This window comes from Cololabis saira, chromosome 17, assembly GCF_033807715.1.
Source record: "Cololabis saira isolate AMF1-May2022 chromosome 17, fColSai1.1, whole genome shotgun sequence".
In the NCBI taxonomy this organism is placed as follows: domain Eukaryota; kingdom Metazoa; phylum Chordata; class Actinopteri; order Beloniformes; family Belonidae; genus Cololabis; species Cololabis saira.
In genome coordinates, this window is record NC_084603.1 from 42,116,930 (window position 1) to 42,139,863 (window position 22,934).

General features: G+C 43.3%; 1 protein-coding gene across 1 annotated transcript in view; it reads left to right on the plus strand.

Moving 5' to 3' along the window:
• The first annotated feature begins 811 nt into the window (after nucleotides 1-811).
• kcnk18 (potassium channel, subfamily K, member 18) overlaps nucleotides 812-22,934 on the plus strand; it is a 61,565-nt gene continuing 39,442 nt past the window's right edge. The window contains exons 1-2 of the mRNA XM_061745590.1: nucleotides 812-1,112; nucleotides 2,348-2,479. Of these exons, the coding sequence (XP_061601574.1) occupies nucleotides 872-1,112; nucleotides 2,348-2,479 (373 nt within the window). The 5' untranslated portion in view covers nucleotides 812-871. The remainder of the gene's footprint in view (nucleotides 1,113-2,347; nucleotides 2,480-22,934) is intronic.

Sequence of the window (22,934 nt, forward strand, 5' to 3'; positions counted from 1 at the left end):
AGTGTTCCAGTTAGTTATTTTATGCTTTCAAAAACTTTAATTTATTTTTAATACTGTATTTCCAATTTCAGGAATGTTCATCAGAAGCAAACTGATAAACCTGATCCAGCCGAAGAGGAACATCAGAGCTGCACTCTCTTTTCTCTTGAAATTGAATTGAAATTTTATTTCGAACATGAAACAGTAGTGAATACAAAACAAAACAATAATAATCAATAATAAATACATGTAAATAAGAAAACAAAACAAAAATATAAATAAAAACATGCATCCACCATAATTAACATGCTCTAAAAGGAGTAGGAAAAAGTAAAAACGTATTAAATCCTACCCCCTATACTATTTCATTATTCATGATTCATTATGATCAAAATTAATTTAATTTCTATACAAAAAACAAAAGATGTCTATATATACATGTATAACACATACACACACACATACAGATGTAACAGTGTTGGAAAATGCACTTTAATAATTTTTGTTTTAAAATTGTATTTGGGGATTTTATTTGTCATTTTTGTTGTATATTGTTGTTGAATATTTGATATTTAATATTTAATATTACACAAATGCACAAATGTTACACAAATGTTGTATGAATTTCAATAATAATACATCCTCACACCTATATGCACTGATATAAATATACCCATTTATAAATTCATATATCAGTCTCAACAATATACAAAAAATAAAAGAAAACAAACAAACTCATGACGGCATCTTCCAAGCCAATCCAGCGTGCGCTCTTTCCTTCCCCTGGAGCTGCGCGCTGCGCGCTGCGGTCCTGAGAGAGGACGGAGTCTTCACTCCAGCAGGGACGCGCAGGGAGCACACTGGAACTAACGACCATTGGAAGAGGAAGAAGATGTCAGTGGCAGCCAAGGAAGGAACAAGCGTAAAAGACAAGTGTAAGAAATGCGCAGCGCCTTTCTGGAGGTTCGTTCCTCACCTGACGCTGTGCGGAACCCTGGTCGCGTACGCGGCGCTGGGCGCGCTGCTCTTCCAGCGGCTGGAGGGCGGCAGCGCCTCCGGCAGCAGGGACGGGTACCGGGACGAGTACCGGCGCTTCCTGGAGGAGATGGTCCACATCGCCCAGGACGACACCAGTGAGTGACCGCAGCTGTCCCTGAGCCTTATGTACCTATGCCTTATGTGTCTCAGAAAATTAGAATATTGTGATAAAGTCCTTTATTTTCTGTAATGCAATTAAAAAAACTAAAATGTCATACATTCTGGATTCATTACAAATCAACTGAAATATTGCAAGCCTTTTATTATTTTAATATTGCTGATTATGGTTTACAGTTTAAGATTAAGATTCCCAGAATATTCTAATTTTTTGAGATAGGATATTTGAGTTTTATTAAGCTGTAAGCCATGATCAGCAATATTAATATATAATAATATATATTATATATATAAAATGATATTAATATAATAAAAGGCTTGCAATATTTCAGTTGATTTGTAATGAATCCAGAATGTATGACATTTTGCATTACAGAAAATAAAAGACTTTATCACAATATTCTAATTTTCTGAGACAGTCCTATATGGTGCTGTTCAAAATCCTCACCCTTGGTTTAGTTGTTTTATTGACGTTTAATTGACAGCGGACGAGGGAGCCCCTCTGCCGCTCTGGGGGCCCCTGTTTGTAAAGCTCTAGTGGATGGGAGAATTCACACCCTATAAGATGATGCATTAATCTTTTTAGAAGAAAACAGAATAGATATGTTAATCAAAAGTTCAAATTTAAATTTAGATTTCAAATTAAAGCCAGTTGAAGAGTTGATAGCTTTTCTAGTACAATGACACATTAGGGACATATAAAGAAAGAAAGACAAAGACAAAAGAAGTTCAGAGATGGCAACTATAGAAACTATAAAAACCTCCAAGTGTAAAAGAAGACTTGAATTCTGACTCTATAAACTAACACATTTTGCAAGATATCCTTTTCAAACTGCAACACAGATCTGAGACACAATCGTTGTGACAGTGAAGAACTGAAATACTCTGATTTAACCAACCATAAATGAAGACATTTGACTTTATTTCTCTCCATTTACTGTATAATTGTTGAAACTTTAGCTTGGGAGCCCCAATGGCTATAAGGACCCTATACCTCTGCATACTCTGCATATAACAAGAAACAGCACTGATAAACAATATGGATTTCATCATTAATTAAACATTTGCCAATTTGATTTGAGCCTGTTTCACAGTCATTCTAAATTGTGGTGAACTCAGATTAAATGAGCTGTTTTTGTGTGTCCAATTCAGCTGATTTATCTGATGTCTAAATGCATTTGCTCAACATTCAGTATTCTCTCCATAATTTCAGGTAACATGTCTAACATAGTCACCCGTGTGGAGATCAAGATGAAGGACTTCAAGTCTATCTGGTTCCAGAGCCACGAGAGATGGACTTTTTTTGGCTCCATGTTCTTTTGCTGCACTGTTTTCACAACAGTTGGTAAGTCAGTATCCAGTATGTTAAACCAAGCAGACTCCCTACTCTAGATGATTAGATTTAAAATAGTTTTATGGTCATTTTATTTACACATAGATATAGCCATAGTGTATGGTATAAATGAAATGTGCAGTATTTGATAGTGATACTAAACAGCAATATATACAGTATGCCATTATTGCCATCCAATAATAAACACGCCACTAGACCTGGAGTCATATCTGATAGTATAGGTGAAACTACTGGTTTCAGTCCTTCAATATTTAGGGCCCGAGCACTTACAGTGCGAAGGCCCTATTATATCTACAGGAATTTTTTTTTCTTTCTTTCTTTTTTTCCCCCGACGAAATGAGGGCCTTTTTCCCCCCTAAACGTGCCCCAAAAGTCACCAAATTTTGCACCAAGCCAGGCCTGGTGAAAAATTTGATATTTAATGGTTTGCATTAATGGGCGTGGCCTAATGGCTCAACAGCGCCCCCTAGAAAACTTTGTGCCTCAAGCCCCACAATATGGTTTGACGTACTTGCACGAAAATCGGTACACACCTGTATCATGTCGCAACTTAAAGAAAAGTCTCTTGGCGCCATGGCCCAAACCCAACAGGAAGTCGGCCATTTTCAATTAATCCTGTAATTTTGGCGCAATTTATGCCATTCCTTCGGCCGTTAATACAGCCAGAACCGTAACGTGCACCCAGGTGTGTTATACATCAAAATGTGCGTCTCCATCCTGTGACAACGCGCATTACATTTCTCAGTCAAAAGCGTTACCGTGGCGACGCTAGACGCCAAAAAGCGCGCCCCCCCTTTATCTGATTGGTCCATATTTGATAGTTCCTACTTTCTGCAATAACTTTTGAATGGTTTGATATAAAGAGTCGTGGGTGGTGTCATCGGACTTGGTTTTGAGTACTTGACAGACATGTGGGTGGTGTCATCGGACTCGGTTTTGAGTACTTGACCTTCATTGGCCTGAATTAGCCCCGCCTCTTCTTCTTATTAGTCGATATTTGATAGAGCCTATTTTCTGCCATAACTTTGTAATGGTATGACATACAGAGTCGTGGGTGGTGTCATCGGACTTGGTTTTGAGTCCTTGAACATAATTGCTACAAATTAGCCCCGCCCCTTCATCTGATTGGTCGATATGTGATAGTTCCTACTTTCTGCCATAACTTTTGAATGGTTTTGTTTTTGTTTGTTTTGTTTTGGTGTTATCCGCTAAATGTCCAGGCCTGAAGAATCTACATCAAGTCATACAAGCTTCCACTGCAGCCTGAACGTGCAGAAGGGTGCGAGGGCCCGTTCATCGCTGCTTGCAGCTTAGATTTTTTTTTAGTTTAGCTTAATTATGCGTTAAGTTTTTCAGCACTTCCTATCCAAGTCTAAGGAATCTGTTAAAGTTGGGTTGTGTTCTGAACTCAAATGCAACACTCAGGAGCAAGGATTAATGCCCTGCTAGGTGTTTTAATTGTCCACAACAAATCATAAAAAGTCATTATAACCCAGGCTTGTGTAGATCTGTGACCAAACAACCAATACAGCCTAGTGGCGGTGATTTGATGATTTGATATGATTTGATGGTATAAAGGTTAGGGCATCTATAAGCTTGTTAGCTTCAGCCCTAACCCTTTCGGTCAGACTTATGTACCCTTTCTTGTTTTGTTGGATGGACATTGCGGGCTATACCAAACACCAAAATAGACATACCACAAAGCAAATCAAATAATGTACTAAAGTGTCACATCAATGTATTTGAATAAATGAAATTGAAATGAAATGAATGAAAACACTAGCAACATTATAATAGCATGCAGTGTTTTATTTTTTGCACATACATTTGTCCTTCTATCTTTGAGAGAAGCACATTTCTCAATGACTCGACATGACTAGGGATGTTTTTGACAAGAGCAAGGTCTTCATTTGTCTTCAGAAGCACCTCAGATTCAGCTGTAGTCACAGGATTTGTGGTGATGATCCGAAGCAGAGCCACAGTCTCTAAGAAGGCGTCCTGAAGAGTCACAGAACTCATCATAGCTGGAGATGAGGACCAGTTCAGTTTTCAACTTGTTTCTGACGGCAGTGACATAACATGGACGGTGGTAAATTCAGCAGCATTCAAGTGTAGCTTTGGGCGCGTCAGGGCTGCACCCCTATACTTGTGTTGAAGAGAGGCAACTGCGCATGGACAACTGGAACAAGAGTCAATGGACAAAGATTCTTGCGCTGAAACACGTGACCAATCAGTATCTACGACAACATAGATGAACATAAAAAGCTTTACTCTAACTATATACTACTTATATTGCTCATCTTTAAATATACATACACATATTTCAAGGTATTTTATTTATTTATTTTTTCTTGTGGGCAGTGGTATCCCGCTACTACCACAGATCAACGTGTAAACTCTCAGAGATTTCAGAGCTGTCTTTATTATTGGCCATAGCATCCTCCTCCGGAGTCCTGGGTTTGAATTAAGAATGCTGCTCCTTGTTATGTTCATTACCCTCTAAGAAGCTTTTCAGTCACTCTGAATAATTTGGCTCAGCTCAGTTGTGGTGCACCATAGGGTTTAGTCCTTGGCCCCCCTTTGTTCTTTATTTACATGCTCCCTATTGGCCATCTTATTAAGGAAACTAATGTAAATTATAATTTTTAAATGATAATTGTCATCATAATTGTCATCCTGACATTAAATCCTGGATAGCCCAAAGTTTTCTCAAGTTCAATGACAAAAAAAATCTGAGTTTTTCAATTTAGTCCCCCAAATTCTGTCAGTTCTGATGTTTCTGGTCTTGGTGATCTAACAGATAATATCAAACTACGATCATTCTAAGAATAATGTTTCCTTCTAAACTAAGTTTTGATGCTCAAGTCGAACATGTAGTTCAGTCTTGTTTTTTCCAGCTTAAGACAACAGCTACTGCTGGCTTACAAAAAGTTATGCATGCTTTAGTCTACTCTGGACTTCTGTAATTATTTGTACTCTGGTATCAGCAGTGTTGGGTGGTAATGCTGTTACTGGAACACTGTTAATTATGTCAACATTACTCATAGAGTAGATTTTTGAGCAGCCATTTTGTTGTTTTTTATTTATTCATTCAAATTATTCCACTTGAATAAATTAGTGTTGAAATTAGTGTTGAAAGATGTTGAAAGAAGGAATTTTTTTCAAGTAACTAAAAGTTACTTTGAACAGTAACACATTACTTTTTGGTATAAATAATCAACAAAGTAAATGAATTACTCTTTCAATTAGGTAACTAGTAACTGTAACTACCACAGCACTGGGTATCAGTCAGAGTTCCCTCCATGATGCCCAATTAACTCAAAGTGTTGCAGCAAGACTCTTTACTGGTAACATATGACCACATCTCAAAATCCCACTGATCATCTTCAAAGTGTTAAATGGCCTTGCCTGGCCGTACACAGAAGAAATGACAAAGCACCAAATACAATTTTGAGTAGGGCCATAGAAAGCTAATTTTACATAGCTCTTTCTTCTGCTAGCTATGGTTTTCTGTAACAGTCTACATTCTCTTCCTTTTAGAATGTGTTCGCTGACTGTGTTTCCATGCATCAATAACCTTTAAAAACCCGAATATTGTCAATAACCCGAATTTGCACGGCCATGTAAACACCAATGACCCCTTTGAATAACCCGAATTTGCTCATATTCGGGTTTTTAAAAACCCCAATATGACCCCTGGGTTACTGCTTTTAAAACCCGAATATGGTCCCGTTGGTTTTGATCCCGCGTCGTTGGTTTTGATCCAGATATCCCAAATGATTAATTACCATGTAAACAGAATATTCCCAATGTTTCAGTAACCGGAATATTAGCAATAACCCCAATTTTGACTGCATGTAAACGTAGTCAGTTACTTCCACTTACTTACATACTTCCTGAGAATCCTTAGGAAAAACCACCTTGAACAGAAGCTGCTGGTGTCCTTCTACCGGTCAGTCATTGAAACTATTCTCACCTACTGCATTACAGCCTGGTATGCAGGGAGCTCAGCGACAGACAGAGGGTCATAGGGTCAGCTCATAGGATCATCAGTTGCCCTCTGCCCACCCAGGTAAAACAGGACTAGATCCCTCTTTAAAGACACTGCACACCCTGCTCACCACCTGTTTCACCTGCTGCCCTCCGTCAGGCGCTACAGGTCAATGAAGGCACGCACCACCCCATTCTCAAACGGTTTGTTTCCCTGGGCCATACCATCACTAAATAACTCATAGCTGGTGGTTTCCTCCCCTCATGAACACCACCTGGGACTGTTGCACCTATCACTTTATCTATTGTTGCTGCTTTTACTGCTATATTACACGTTGTGTACTGTGAGTGTGGAGATACTGTATGTACGGTTGTGTGGGTGGGGGTGATGAGTGAGGTTGAAGGGAGTGAGAAGGGTAAATATGTCTACGTTGTATTTATTAGTAATTGTATTTATTTTACTTATTTTAAAGCACTGATCGAAGTAACTCCTTAAAATGTTGTTGTGTTGTTTTGATACACAAAGACCAATAAAGCTTTTATTCTATTCTATTCTATTCTATTCTATTCTATTCTATTCTATTAAAGGGCCATTCAAACCAGACACCCCCCAAATATGTATGAGCAGAAGCGTTTTAGAAAGGAGAATGGTCAAGAAGTCCTCCTGAGAGATGTGCAGCTCAAATCCAGAAATAAACCAACAGAATTAAGATCCTCCAGAAACTAGAGGATCTTATTTGAACTCAATGCTGCAAAGGGGGGTTTGACCAGTTATTGACTCCAAAGGTTCAGTTACTGGGCTTCCAGTACTTCCTATCTTTAAGGGCTGTTTTCAGTAAAACTAGAAATTTAAATTTAGAAATTGTTTATCATTTTAAGTATATTGTTTTTGTGACTTAGATTCAATTCAATTTTATTTATATAGCATCTATTACAACAGAAGTTGTCTCCAGACGCTTTCCAGAGACCCAGAACATAAACCCCCGAGCAATTATTACATAAACAATGGCAGGTAAAAACTCCCCTAGTGGGAGAAAAACCTTAAGCCAAACAGTGGCAAGAAAAACCTCCCTTTAGGAGGGAAGAAACCTGGACCAGGATCTGGATCATAAGGGGGGATGTCAGGCCAGGATGTCAACAAGCATATAGCAGACATCCACACAGACAGGTGGAAGCAGCAGTGGGATGATCAGAGGGGGGGCCTGCAGGTCAGCTCGCAGCTCCTGAAGCTCTGGCCTGCAAACATACAGACCAGCACAACAAAATTATAGCGAAGGACAACAATGATGGCTATGAGATATTTATAATAAATACAAAATCGAAAAGGAGAATAGAAGAAGGGTGAGGGGCACCGCCCAGTGGATCATGTCGGTCTCAGTTTTTTTGTTTTTATTCTATTTTTATATTGTATTTATACCGGACTGCTATGACAACAAAATTTCCCCTTGGGGATGAATAAAGTCACCATCTATCATCTATATCATCTATCTATCAAGTTATTATTAATTAACATCCCAGGTTTGAATAATATCAGTCAGCCAAGTTAAAAATGGCCAACTTTGATTGACATAAGGCAACATAGCACCATGCAATATGAGAATAAGAGGCCTCAAAGCCACTCTTCAGAAAACCCCCAGCTGATGTCAGGAAGGGCTCATCCATTATTAATGCAGTCTATGGTTGGAATATTTGTTGTCTATCCACTGGATGATATCTAGTGTGTGGAAATTGAAATTGGCCTTATAGCAGCACATCCCTCCGCAGTTCCTTACAAGCTTTCCTGCACAATATTATTAACCTCTGGGTCACATTCTTTGCTAATCACTAACTTTATTTTACTGCATTAGTTTAAATTAAAAATGCGAATTATTTATTTTGTTGTACAGTGACCGTGCTCTCCTTCACTGTTTCTTGTTTCTTGTCACGTTTGTTCTGACTGACCTTTTTTGAGTAGCAGATCACTTTCAGGTGGCCCTTATAATGTATGATTTTAATTTATAATTTTTTTCAAAAATGCATTAATTTTCCATTGACAGCTAGCTTCTCCCATTTCCCCAACAAATAAATGTAAAATATTATTTGCATTGAACATCAGGGATTAAAGGGGACCTATTATGGCATTTAATGTATATTTTAAACAGGCCTTGAAAGTCTTAAAAACAATCAAAAGCTTGTTTATTCTACATAAATCAGAAATTCAGCCTGTGGGCCCTGTCTCTAGTTTTACCGCTTCTAACCTCCTTCTCTATGAGGGCTTCTGAGGGGCCGGGGATATGATAATGAGGCTCTGTGCTGATTGACTGCTTGAATGACATGTAGCAGGGGAGGGAACAAAGCCTCTCTCCGGGGAGAGGAGCCGGCTGCGTACACAAAGTGTGTCCCATGCGATGCGAGCTTCAGTGACAAAATAAATTCCATTGCTTTATTTTCTATAGGACTGTCCTAACTGGCCACGAGTTTCAATTCAATTCAATTCAATTCAATTTTATTTATATAGCGTCTAATACAACAAAAGTTGTCTCTAGACGCTTTCCAGAGACCCATACCCAGAACATGACCGCCGAGCAATTATTACATAAACAATGGCAGGTAAAAACTCCCCTAGTGGGAGAAAAACCTTAAAGGGGACCTATTATGACATTTAATGTATATTTTAAACAGGCCTTGAATGTCTTAAAAACAATCTAAAGCTTGTTTTTTCTACATAAATCAGAAATCCAGCCTGTGGGCCCTGTCACTAGTTTTACCGCTTCTAACCTCTTTTTCTGTGCTCCGTTCTAAGGGATGGGGGGGGGGGGTGATAATGAGGCTCTGTGCTGATTGGCTCCCTGAATGACGTGTAGGAGGGGAGGAGCATAAACCTCACTCCGCCAGAGCAGCCCGAGCCTGTAAATAATCACAACACTGAATTTTCACAAATGGCAACTTTATTGTTAAAAAAAATAAAATATGAGTTGTATATAAATAACATTTATGCACTATTTCAGCTGGATCTGCCCAGCGGATGCTGAACGCTGGCCGCGGAGCCACGCCGGGCGCCCGGCTCGGCTCCGGGGCGCATCGCCCGTTACCGGGGATCAAACCGACAGATTTCGCTGCAAATCTCGGAGGGAGAAGCTGGTCCAGCCTGGGACGTACCCCAGAAATCCCTGCTCCCAAAGCGGCTGGGAACCTGGACAATTTAGTCGGACGGACCGCGCTTTGGGAACCAGGAAGTCGGGAGGAGCAGCGCGCATCACCGCGGCTTTAACCGGGAAATCTGACCGGTTCCGACCGGCCGGGACCGCAGGAACCGGCCTGGACTGGTAGCAGGGACTCCCGGGGACCGACCAGCGGAATTTCAGCCGGATCTGCCCGGCGGATGCTGCGCGACGGCCGCGCAACCCCACGGCGGGCGCACAGATCGGCTCCGGAGCGCATCCGCGGCGCATCCTCTGGTTACCGGGGATCAAACCGACAGATTTGGCTGAAAATCTCGGAGGGTGAAGCTGATCCGACCTGGGACGGACCCCCAAGGACCCAGCTCCCAAACCACCCGGGAACCTGGATGATTTAACCCGGATCCGCTCCGCCGCGGCGCCGCGTCCGACTGGCTGAAGGAAGCACCGCTCCAGCCGGGGAGAGAGCTGGTTGTGGGCGTGGTTTCAGCAGCGGAGGCTGAACCTATGGAAATCTGCTCCCGTCGTGACGTCACGACGGGAGCAGATTCTAAACGGCTCAAAAAAAACCACGTGACACTGGGGGACTCTGTCCGGCGGGGGTCAGAGACCTTGCAGAAATTCATGGTATTTTGTCTCCCCTGTGCTGGCAGGGTGAGGGGAGACCACTTTATATATGTTAAAACAAGAAAAAACGTGTTTTTCATAATAGGTCCCCTTTAAGCCAAACAGTGGCAAGGAAAAACTACCCTTTAGGAGGGAAGAAACCTTGAGCAGGACCAGGCTCATAAGGGGGGACCCTCCTGCCGAGGGCCAGACTGGTGGGTCAGGGACGGCAGCAGCATAGCAGGCAGGTGGAAGCAGCAACGGGATGACCGGGGGTGGGGACAGCAGGCAGGTGGAAGCAGCAACGGGATGACCAGGGGTGGGGACCGCAGGCCAGCATGCAGCTCCCGAAGCTCCGGCCCAATCATCAAGTCCCAGGTTGGGGTGCAGGGTCGGGGAAAGGTTGAGAAGGGGCAGGGCCAGGGAGAGGAGTCTTGAGGGACGAACCTTCTCCCCCGCCCAAAAGGGGCCGTTACCCTACCCCCTCACTCCCACACTGCAGGTTCCGGTGTCCGGTGTCCGGCAAAGGATGCTGCAACATGGACAAAAGAGAGAAAAGGGAGGAGAAGGGGGGGGGCAGCACAAGAAACTACAGGAACGACTCTGGCACACTAGAGTTTACACTACCTAGAGATTTACCAACACCAGCTAGAGGTTTACTAAACACTAACTATAGGCTTTACTAAACAGAAATGTTTTAAGTTTAGTTTTAAAGGTGGAGGTGGTGTCAGCCTCCTTAACCCAGATTGGAAGTTGGTTCCATAGTAATGGTGCCTGATAGCAGAACGCCCACCCTCCAAATCTACATTTGGATACTCTAGGAACTACGAGTAAACCTGCACTCTGAGAACGGAGAGCTCTGCCAGGAACATAAGGCACTATCAGGTCTTGCGAATAATGCGGAGCTAAGCCGTTTTGGGCTTTATACGCAAGTAATAAAATTTTAAATTGGATTCTGAATTTTACTGGTAACCAATGGAGCGACGCTAACACTGGAGAGACGTGGTCTCTCTGCGAGAGGATTTTCCTAATCTTTGCAATATTACGGAGATGGAAAAATGCTATTTTACAAACCTGATTGACATATGGTTTAAACAACAAATCCTGATCGAAAACAACACCAAGGTTTCTCACAGTTGCACTGGAAGCCATCGCAACACCATCTAATCCCTTCCTAAAATGCTCTGGACCAAGAATGATAACCTCTGTTTTATCTGAATTTAGAAGCAAGAAATTTCTGGACATCCAGTCCTTGATGTCCCTAAGACATGCCTGAAGTTTAACTAACGGTTCTGTTTCATCCGGCTTCATAGACAAGTAGAGCTGCGTATCATCAGCATAACAATGAAAGTGTATGCCGTGATTCTGGATTATACTTCCCAATGGCTGCATGTATAAACTGAACAAGATTGGCCCTAGCACTGAACCCTGCGGAACACCATAACAGACCCTTGACTGTTCTGAAGAAACCTCATGTACATGAAAAAACTGGAACCTGTCAGATAGATATGATTAAAACCAACATAGAGCTGTCCCTTTAATCCCAACAACATGCTCTAACCTGTGCAGTAAAATGCCGTGATCTATAGTGTCAAAAGCAGCACTGAGGTCCAGTAGAACCAGTATGGAAACTAATCCCTTATCTGAGGCCATAAGAAGGTCATTCGTGACTCGAACCAGTGCTGTCTCTGTGCTATGATGCATTCTGAACCCTGACTGAAAGACTTCAAACAGATCATTTCTATACAAATAGTCACATAGCTGGCTTGAAACTGCCTTTTCCAGAATTTTAGATACAAATGGAAGGTTGGAAATTGGTCTATAATTAGCTAAGGTGTCTGGGTCAAGAGAAAGTTTTTTAAGTAAAGGTTTAATTACTGCGACTTTGAAAACCTGTGGTACATATCCTAAACTTAGGGATAGGTTAATTTGGTCCAGTATTGTCGTACCAATAAGAGAAAAAATAGATTGGAATAGTCGAGTCGGTGATGGGGTCTAACATACATGCGGTTGACTTAGCTCTATTGACGAGTGAGGTCAGCTCAGGGAGGTCTACAGGATCAAAACAGTCTAGAGTCAAGTCAGAACCTAGGGAAGTCGCTAAAGCTGAAGATACACCTACAACCGGCTGGTTGATTTCTTCTCTAATTCTCGTGATTTTACTGTTGAAGAAGCTCATAAAGTCCTCACTACTGAGAGCTGCAGGAATGCACGGCTCAACAGAGTTGTGACTCTTTGTCAGCCTGGCTACAGTGCTGAACAGAAAACGTGGGTTACTTTTGTTATCCTCTATCAACGTTGAATAATAAGCTGTTCTGGCTTTGCGAATGGCTTTTTTATATACTATTAGAATATCTTTCCATTCACGATAAGAGTCTACAGACTTACAAGAGTACCACTTCCTTTCCATTTTACGCACGTTTTGTTTCAACATGCGGATATCTGAATTATACCAGGGGGTTAAGCTCCTGTGGCTAGAAACCCTCCTTTTCAAAGGAGCAACTTCATCTAAAGCTGAATGCAACAAATCAGCAGTGTTACTAGCAAGGAAATGAACATCTGCAGAGGTAGAACCCAGGTCACTGGCCTCGACTACATCACTATTTCGCACTGTCGTAAGATAAGCAATGGCCTCCCTAAATTTAACAATAACTTCATCAGACAAACATCTGCTAAAATAATACCTCCTATTTTGCACTTCAACATCAACAAAATTAAATTCAAACGTTATTAAGTAATGGTCGGATAAAAGGGAGTTTACAGGTGAGAACGAGATCGAGAGTATGATTAAAACAGTGCGTCGGTTTATCCACTTTTTGTGAGATACCCATTGATTCTAGAAGAGAATCGAAGGCTAATTTAAGATTATCGCTTTCAACATTCATATGAATGTTAAAATCACCCACTATGATGAATTTATCTGTGCTGATCAATAATCCAGAAAGGAAATCTGAATATCAGACAAAAACTCTAGATAAGCACCAGCAGGGGGCCGATACACTACCACTAACACAACTGGCTTCTCTGATTTCCAGCTCGGAAATTTCAGACCAAGCGTGAGGCTTTCAAATGTATTAAAATTGCACTTAGGTTAAATTTTTGTTTGGAGACTGGAGTTATAAATTGCTGCGACTCCTCCGCCTCGGCCCGTGTTTCTAGGAATGTGATGATTAAAGTAGCCGGGCGGAGTTGATTCATTCAAACTAACATACTCTTCCTCCTGTAACCATGTTTCTGTTAAGCAGAAAATATCACTCCTGCTCTCTATAATTATATCATTTACTAACAGAGACTTAGAGCTTAATGATCGTATATTTAGTAATACGCATCTAATTTTTCGGTCTGTAATTGGTACCAAATGTACATTGGTTTTAATTTTTACAAGATTATTTTGGTTAACGCCTCTATAACGCCGCACCTGGTGAACTTTTGGAGGGCGGGGAACTGCAACCACTTCTATTTTGCTAGGCACCTGGCCAGAGTCGCCAATATCATGTAATCCTACAGTTTTAGAGTCGCTAATTACATAATGCAATCCTACAGTTTTATTGGCAGGCGTTGGTCCTCGAGAAGCAGCAGAGAAGTGTGTTAAACTACAGCTCTGCATCCTGGCCTGGACCCTGCATTGTCAGGGGGAGTGTCTAATAACATTGGCCAGATTTCTAGACATAAGAGCTGCACCATCCTGGGTGGGATGAATGCCGTCCCTTCTAATCAGACCGGGCTTTCCCCAGAACGTCTCCCAGTTGTCAATAAAGTCCACGTCGTTTTCTGAACACCACTGAGACAACCAGTGGCGGAGCGAGAGCATGCGGCTAAACATGTCATCGCTGGTCAGATTGGGTAGGGGACCAGAAAAACCTACGGAGTCCGACATACTTTTGGCGTAGTTACACCCGCTCTGGCCCCCGGGATACACCTAACTATGGTCTCTGGAGTCGGCCTCACATGCCTGACTATGGAGTCGCCAATCACCAGGGTCGGCTTCTCAGCGGGTGTGTCGCTGAGTGGGGAAAATCGGTTAGACACATGAAGCGAGTGGTGGTGTTCCGTGCGCCCTTTAGGACTACGCTTCCTCCGAACCGTCACCCACCGGTCCTGACTGGCCGGCTGCTCGGGAGCTGCAGGGGAGCGGCTACGCTCAGCTGCTATGGGCCGGTCCGCCGCTAGCTTAGCCTGGTTAGCTGAGGAGGCTCTCGGACTACGGTTTACTTGGCCGAACCGGACCTCTAACTGACTGAGCCTCGCCTCCAGTCCTGCAAATAAACTACATTTTAAGCACTTACCGTCTTCACTAAAGGAGGCAGAGGAATGGCTAAACATTTCACACACTGAGCAGCAAAGAGGAGAAACGGTGGGAGACGGAGAGCCCATGCTAAGATGCTAACAGAGGCTAACGGACAGAAAATGTATCGGTGATTGGTGACAGTGAAAGTTACGGAAGAGAAAATGAGCGAGTGTTGAAATAAAGACAGAACTGTACCAGATATAGTGCTATTTTACCAGAAAACAATCTAACTTTCTAACAATCTAACTAAAAAAAAGTCGGGAGAGATCAGAGCCTGCAAACGCCGTGAGACGGCAGCAGACCGCAAACACCAGGAAGTGACGCGATGCGTGACGCAATCGAGGTTGACGAGTTTGACGGTTTCAGTGTGGACAGAGAGCGTCCGATGTCACTAGAGATGCACCAATCAGGATTTTGAGGGCCGATCACCGATCTTGAAAACCAGTATCGGCCGATCCCGATTTTGCCGATCACCGATCACAGGGTGAAATCCATAAATTCGTCAATATTGTTGTCTCATGTACACGACACTGACATTGTATTATTAGGTATAACAATTAGGAGATTAGGTGTAAACTCGGCTTATAAAGAGTAAGTGTAGTTTACTAGCTTCAGCTTTCCTGTGGTAATAATTATGTACAACATGTGCAGCAACACAGACAACAGCAGACATGTCACTCTCTAAAAGTTGATACAAGTTGCAAACTATAAACCTTAGTTTTCCTGTGGAAAGAGGAATTAAATCTTAAAATAAAAATGAATTATGAATTATTAAGCTTTGTGAAAGCTTTAGCTTTAGCGGTAGCATCCGCGGTGTGTGAGGAAACTCTTGTGAGTGAAGCAAAACTCTTCACACTAGAAATCCACATGTCACTCCTGAAGCGACTGACACGACTGTCGTCCTGCGTGAGGCTTTGGACTGTAAATAGTCTGGTAAAACTCCAACAGGATTTCATCAGTGAAATATTTACGACGCAGCAGCGCACACCGCGGTTCCAAGCCGCAGTGTTTAAACCTGATGTCTTCTACAACTGAAAGCGGCTGATGAGCAAGCCATATGAATTCATTACCTTACGATGTAGTTCTTTATTTTTCTTCCTGTCATTTATAAGTCTCTGTTACAGGTGTTACAGCTGAGTTAGTGCCGTTATTGCGTGCTCCTTTTTTTTCTCCCTTTTTTCTGCTGCAGCCAACTTTGAAAACTCAATATACTCCGTGTGAAGAACTTTCAAATGTCTTATCAGCTTCGTTGTGTTGAAATTCTTTTGTAACATTCCTCCTCATGGTATCTCCTTTGGACACACTTTGCAAACTGCAAATTTGTTGTCCTTTTCAGACATTGTAAAACTCCTGCCGACGCCTCCTCAGGACCGCTCGGTCTGAGATGCGGGAACACCCGCGCGGGCGGGGGTTTGTTGTTGTAAACGTCATCAGATCGGCCGCTCTGAACTATATTTTCCGATCTCCGATCAAAACCGATAGGGCCATTATTGGCCCGATCCCAATCAGGGGCCGACCGATCAGTGCATCTCTAGATATCACACCATTCCACGCGATAGTCGGACGCTCACATGCAGTTACACGGTGTAAATGGATGTTTAAGCCTGAATTACGGTTCTGCGTTAAATCGACGCCTTCCCCTACGCCGTAGGCTCTGCGTTGGTGTAACGCGGAACCATAAATCAGCCTTTAGTTCCCTGAAGAGGGAATGGGTCACCTCGCCTTCACACTAATTCACACAGGAAGATTTAATTGAATTCTAAACAGGTACACCACAGTTATTTACGGAGCCTGTGAAGGATCATGCAATATATTTTTAATGTTGACAGAATCGAGCGCACGTTTTATTTTTATTTATTTTTTTTTATTTTTTTTTTTACCTTGTCTGCACACATATTATTGATTGATACCATGACGGTAGAAACCAAAAGTGTATATATGTGCATTATTACTATATGTAATATATACATATATATACGCACACATATGCGTACACATACATAAATATACACATACAAACCCAGTGTTTTTTTTTTTTTTTTTTTTTTTTTTTTTTTGGGGGGGGGGGGGGGGGTGTTTGGGGGGGGGGTGACGACATCCACTGCCAATCCAGGAAGCAGGAACACACGGAGACACACGTCAAGCACTGGAAATCTGCAACAAAAAACCACAAACAAAGCACGAAACCGGCACGGAGCCATCCAAAACACGAACAGCAATCGACCTAAATCTTGAGATCTGATCGCAGTCTGAGCTAAGCTATCGCTACCGCTACCTAAACCCAAAAACTAGAGAGCCAGCATGCAGGTGAACAAGCCAGTGTGTATGTCTATGTGTGTGTGTGTGTATGTATATGATCATGCATGTGTGTGTGTGTGTGTGTGTGTGTGTGTGTGTGTGTGTGTGTGTATGCATGTGACTAAATGACTATATGTGTGTATGTGTGTATGTGTGTGTGTGTGTGTGTGTGTGTGTGTGTGTGTGTAATAAACCAAACAAAGCTCCACCTGAAGTGTATCTATAGTGGGGGAGGGGGGGGAGCAACCCCGCCACCCGCGAGACCAGAGGCCGACAAGGAAGAGCCCGGAACCCAGGCCACCGGCAACCCCACAGAGGGGAGAAGTAGGAGGGAGGCAACCCACCGCCTGCGAGACCCCCCCCCCACCCGGCGGCGGCCGAGGGGGCCCGCGGGCGGGGCCCCCACGGCGCGGAGAGAAGCAGCCAGGGATCCCGCGGCGGCGGACCGCGACCCAGGCAATCCCCGGCCACCCGGTCCGGGCCGGACACGCGGCCAGGAGGCCCTCACCCTTCAGGCCAACGACCCCCACCCGGCAGGGGGCCAGCCTGCCCGGAGAGACAGAGCCGCCCCGGCCGCCGACGCGGGCAGGCGCACCCGTCCCCCACGAAAGTGGCCCTCCAAGACCAGAGGGGCGCCCCGCCGTAGAGGCAGCGGGGGGGACCGGAGACGGGCCCGGAGAGAGGGAACCCCCCAACAAGGCGACACCCGCGCAGGCCCGACAACGGAGGGCCCCAGACCCAGGCATCCCATTCATTCATCCATTCACCTATCCGATACCTATACTAATAATAATATAATATACTATACATAATAATAATAATAACACTAATAATAATAATAATAATAACCATCTTTGTATAATATAATATTGATAAATTATTAAGTTTTTGATGTCCTGCCAATGGAGGCTCAAATCCTCCATGGCAGGACCCTTCCATACCGCATTCTCACCGACACAGACATACAATCACGCACCGTTTCCCCCTCCCCGGGGGGGTCCAGCACCGCCAGAAGGCACCCCAGGCTGCACGGCGGGCCCCGCCAGGCCCGGGTAACCCGACCCACCCGTCCCAGGCCCAGGCCGGTAAGGGAACGCGGGTGATGTGGGACCCCCTCCCGCCCCTTGTGTTGAGTGCATGTGATTAATGCCATAAAAACAGGGAGGAGGGAGGGCCAAGTATCGATTGACACCGACCCCCCCCCCTCCCGAACTACGTGTCCTTGTCAAGTGTATTTATAAAGTGTTGAATGTGCAGTGTCTATTTTGCTGTTAAAACCGTGAGGCGGGGAGTGCCAGGCCCCGCGGGACAGTGCCCCCCACGACCCGGACCCCCCGCCTTTCGCCTATGTGCGTATGAATCGTGTAGGGGGGGCAAGAGGGGGAGCGGAGGCCGAAGCCAGGAAGCAGGACCAGCAAAGCCGGCCCTGATAAGACACCCGCGTCCCCCCACCGGCCGTCCAGTAGACGGGGGCCGGCCCCCCGAGCCAGGCAAGGGCCCCACCGTACCTCCAAGGGCGCCCCCGGCGCCGCCGGAGCCCCCAGACGGAGGGGGAAACGGTCCAACATCCTCCCATTCATACTGACAACATAAGACATAGATACCTGGGAATGGTGCCACCCCGCCGTCGCGCCCGCCCGTGCACCCCCCGGTTAGGGGAGGCCCGCTCCCCGGACCCGGCCCCACCCCCCCCCCGAGGCCACCCCGGCGGACACCCCAAGGGTCCCGGAGTCCCCACATCCGCAGGGGCACTTGGCCCCCGCCCAGCGACGGAGGACCAAGGCAGCAATGCCCCCCCAGCGCAGACAGCCACCCCCCACCCAGGCAGGGCCGGGCCCTCCGGGTGGGACCCCCACGTCCACGGCCCCGCCCCCTCCGGGAGGCCCGGAGACGCCCCAGCCACAGCCCCCCGCCCGAGCCCTCCCCAGCCACCCCCCCCCCACCGCCATGAGGTAACCCCCCCCACAGGCCCCCAAGGCCCCCACCGGCCAGGGACAGGGCCCCGCGGCCCCCCCCACCGCCCCCCAGGGGCCACCAGAGGCCCGCGCCCCAGACCCCCCAAGCCGACCCCCAACCCCAAGGGCTACGAGATCACCACCCCCCCGCCCCCACTAGGTAACGAAGCCAATAAACGGGGACCACAGAGAGTGCAATTCAGCCGAATGTTGTTCAGTGGACGCAGACATTATCTCACTACTAATATGATCTGATAAAAGGTTCCTAAAATGGTTGATACATAAACTGGATTTTTGTTTCCAATTTACTAGAATGGTTTTCTTTGCGATACATAAGGCAGTGAGAACCCGGTGTGTCCAATTAGGATCTATTTGAGTGTCTCCCAGGTGACCTAATATACATACCGTGGGGCACACTGGGATTCTGTGGTTGATCCATGTGGATAAATCCTCACAAATCTCCTTCCAGAACCTCTGTACCGGTGTACAGAACCATAAAGCATGCATATAATTATCTGGGGTGTTCTCTGTGCACTGTGAACAGATATTAGAGGTGACAAAGCCCATCTGGAACATCCTTTGTCCAGTATAATGTATTCTATGAAGAACTTTGTACTGTATAAGTTGTAGGTTTGGGTTTTTAGTCATAGTAAACGTATTTAAGCATATTTGTGACCAAGAAAACTGGTCGGTATTAAGAGAGAGATCCGCCTCCCACTTAGAGATCGGGAGAGAGACTGAATCGTCCAGTTTAGACATTAACCTGTAGAGTTTTGATAACAACTTTAAAGTGCTTAGATTCAATAAATCTATTATCTTAGCGGGAAGTTGTAAATCTAATTGGCTAATTTTGTATGTTTTATTTATTATTGCCTTAAGTTGTTGATACTCTAAAAATTTATTCCTGCTAATTCCGTATTGAACAATAAGTGTATTGAAAGGTACAAACTGTCCTCCTACAATTACGTGCTGTAAGTACCGTATTCCTTGATCTCTCCATTGAACGAAGTTAACCATCTTTTTATCATTTTTCACGATGTCTGGGTTGTTCCATATGGGTGTACGGTCACATGGAAAAAGTGAAATTTTAGCTATTTTAAGAAATTCCCACCAAGCTGATAAAGTTGTGCTAATATTAATGCTTTTGAAACATTGATGACGTTTGATACTTTGACTAATAAATGGTAACTCTGAGATTTCTAGTTCATTACAAAACACTTGCTCTGAGTCCAGCCATTGACTATCTAAAGGATGATCTTTTGACCATTTTACAATATACTGTAACTTACTGGCTATGAAGTAATACTGAAAATTAGGTAATTCTAAACCTCCATATTCTTTGGATTTTTGCAATGTCTTTAAACTAATACGTGGAGTTTTATTTTTCCACAGAAATTTTGATACATATGAGTCCAACGATTTAAACCAGGAAAGAGGGGGTTTGCATGGTATCATTGAGAAAAAATAATTTACCTTTGGTAAAACCATCATTTTAATGGTGGCTATTCTACCCATGAGCGAAATGGGGAGAGAGCTCCATCTGGAAAGATCATCTTCTATTTTCTTTATAAGCTGAACATGATTTAATTTTATTAACTCTGACAGCCTAGGGGAGATGTTTATGCCTAAATATCTAATGTTCCCTGATTGTAATTGAGTATTTGTAATATTCCTAAAATTGCAGTTAACACACAAAACAGTGGATTTAGACCAATTAATAGAATAATCAGACATAGATGAAAATCCCTCTATAAGTGCAATTGTCTGTGATAGTGAAGATCGTGAGTTCTGGAGGAAGAGGAGTACGTCATCCGCATAAAGACTTATTTTGTACTCTAATATTTTACATTGTATACCTTTAATATTTTGATTTTGTCTAATAGCTGCTGCTAAAGGTTCAATAAATATTGCAAATAATGAGGGAGAGAGAGGACAACCCTGTCTAGTGCCTCTTTGCAAGGTAAAACTTGTAGAGATTTGATCATTTGTCCTTACACGTGCCTTGGGAGAGCTGTATAATATTTTTATCCAGTCAATGAAAGATTCGCCAAATCCAAATTTATGCAAAGTTGCCAATAGAAACTTCCAATTTACCTTATCAAATGCTTTTTCCGCGTCTAAGGATATAATAGTAGTCTCCTGTTTATTGATACTCGAATAGTCTATAATATTTAATAATCTGCGAATATTAGTAGACGAATGTCTACCTTTAATGAAGCCTGTTTGATCCGGATGTATAATAGAAGGGGTGACTCTTTTCAGACGTTCAGTAATGGCCTTGCTAATTATTTTAAGGTCTACATTTATCAATGAAATTGGGCGGTAGCTCGATGGGAGCAAGGGATCCTTGTCTGGTTTTAATAAAAGACTAATATTAGCAGAGTTCATATTTAAGGGTAAGCTTTTATTCTCCCTAGCATTTAGAATCATTTTATAAAATGTTGGTGCTAATATGCTCCAGAATTCCTTGTAAAATTCAGCTGGGAAACCATCTGGGCCCGGAGCTTTATTATTGGGCATATGTTGAAGAGCTTCATGGAGTTCTCCTATTGAGAGCGGTGAGTCTAAATTCGTAACCTGTTCCTGATGTAACTTCGGCAGATTAATGTCTCCAAGAAACTCATTAATGGATTGATCAGATGGTTCAATTTGTGACGAGTATAATTTATAGTAAAAGTCTCTAAAGACTGAATTTATTAAACAGGGGTCATGTGTAACTCCCCCTGACTGGTCCTTAATGGATGTTATGGTTGTTTTTTCTTTGTTTATTTTTAATTGATTGGCTAAGTATTTTCCCGATCTGTTAGCATGTGCAAAGTTTTCCAGGCGAAGCCTTTGTACTAGAAACTGTGTTTTTGCGTCAATTATTTTATTTAATTCTATTTTAGTTTTCCTTATTCTGTTAAGGATACGTTCGTCTGCAGAGGTCTGGAAGGCCTCCTCTAGCGTCTTTATTTCACATTCTAATTCTTTTGTTTTTAAGTTGTCTTTTTTTTTCTTATTTGAAGAAAAGGAAATTATTTTGCCTCGCATTACTGTTTTTCCTGCTTCCCATAGAACGCTCGCTGATATTTCCGGCTGGTCGTTATTTTGTAAAAATATATCCCATTCTTTCTTAAAAAAATTAATAAAGTCGGGGTCTTTGAGCAATGATGTATTAAATCTCCAAACTTTGGAGGATGATACGCTCCCCCTCTTCCCCAGAGTGAAAGAAACAGGTGCGTGATCGCTAATAATGATTGGGTGAATTTGTGATTCTGAGATATCTCTCATCAGAGAGCTACTGACTAAAAAATAATCTAACCTAGAATATGAGAGTGATGAGTGATGAACGGCTGAGAAAAAAGTGTAGTTCCTAAGGGTTGGGTGTAGAGAGCGCCATGTATCGCAAAGACCCAGATCATTCATGTATTGCTTAACAATACTTGCTGACTGCCAACTCCTGTGTCCGCCTGCATTACTGAGCCTGTCCACTCCAGGGTCCAGAACCATGTTGAAGTCTCCTCCGATGATGACTGTGTTGTCTAGGTGAGCAGAAAGTGAGGTGAAAAAAGAGTGAAAAAACGAGGAGTCATCAACATTTGGACCATATACATTAGAAATACATAAATTCAAGCTTTGAATTTGCAAGACTAAAATTAAATATCTACCCTCTGAGTCAATGTGAGTGTCCTTTACGGTGAAATTTACTCTTTTATTAATGAGAATTGCTACCCCTCTTTGTCTGGAGTTGTAACAGGCGGTGAAAACATGCGGAAATTGTGCCGTGGCCAATGCATCTACCGAAGCTTTAACTAAATGAGTTTCTTGCAGTAGGACAATGTCTGCCTGCAGAGTTTGTATCTGGTTAAGAAGTTTTAATCTCTTTGCCGTGTTCCCGGCTCCGTTTACGTTCCAGGTGACAAACTTTAATTTATCCATAATCCAATCATTGAAAGTAACATTATATGTAAGTGGTAATGTTGCATGAAAAGCTGTTGTATGTGTGTGTGCCATGTTATTCTAGATGTGTGAAATGTGTGTTTGTACCAATTTACCAAACCGAGAAAGAAAGTGCAGCAGAGTGGGACATAGAGGGAAAAAAGAAAAAAAAAGGGGAAAGGGAGTGAGGTGGGGGGGAGGGAGATAATTCTAAACATGATAGAAAAAAA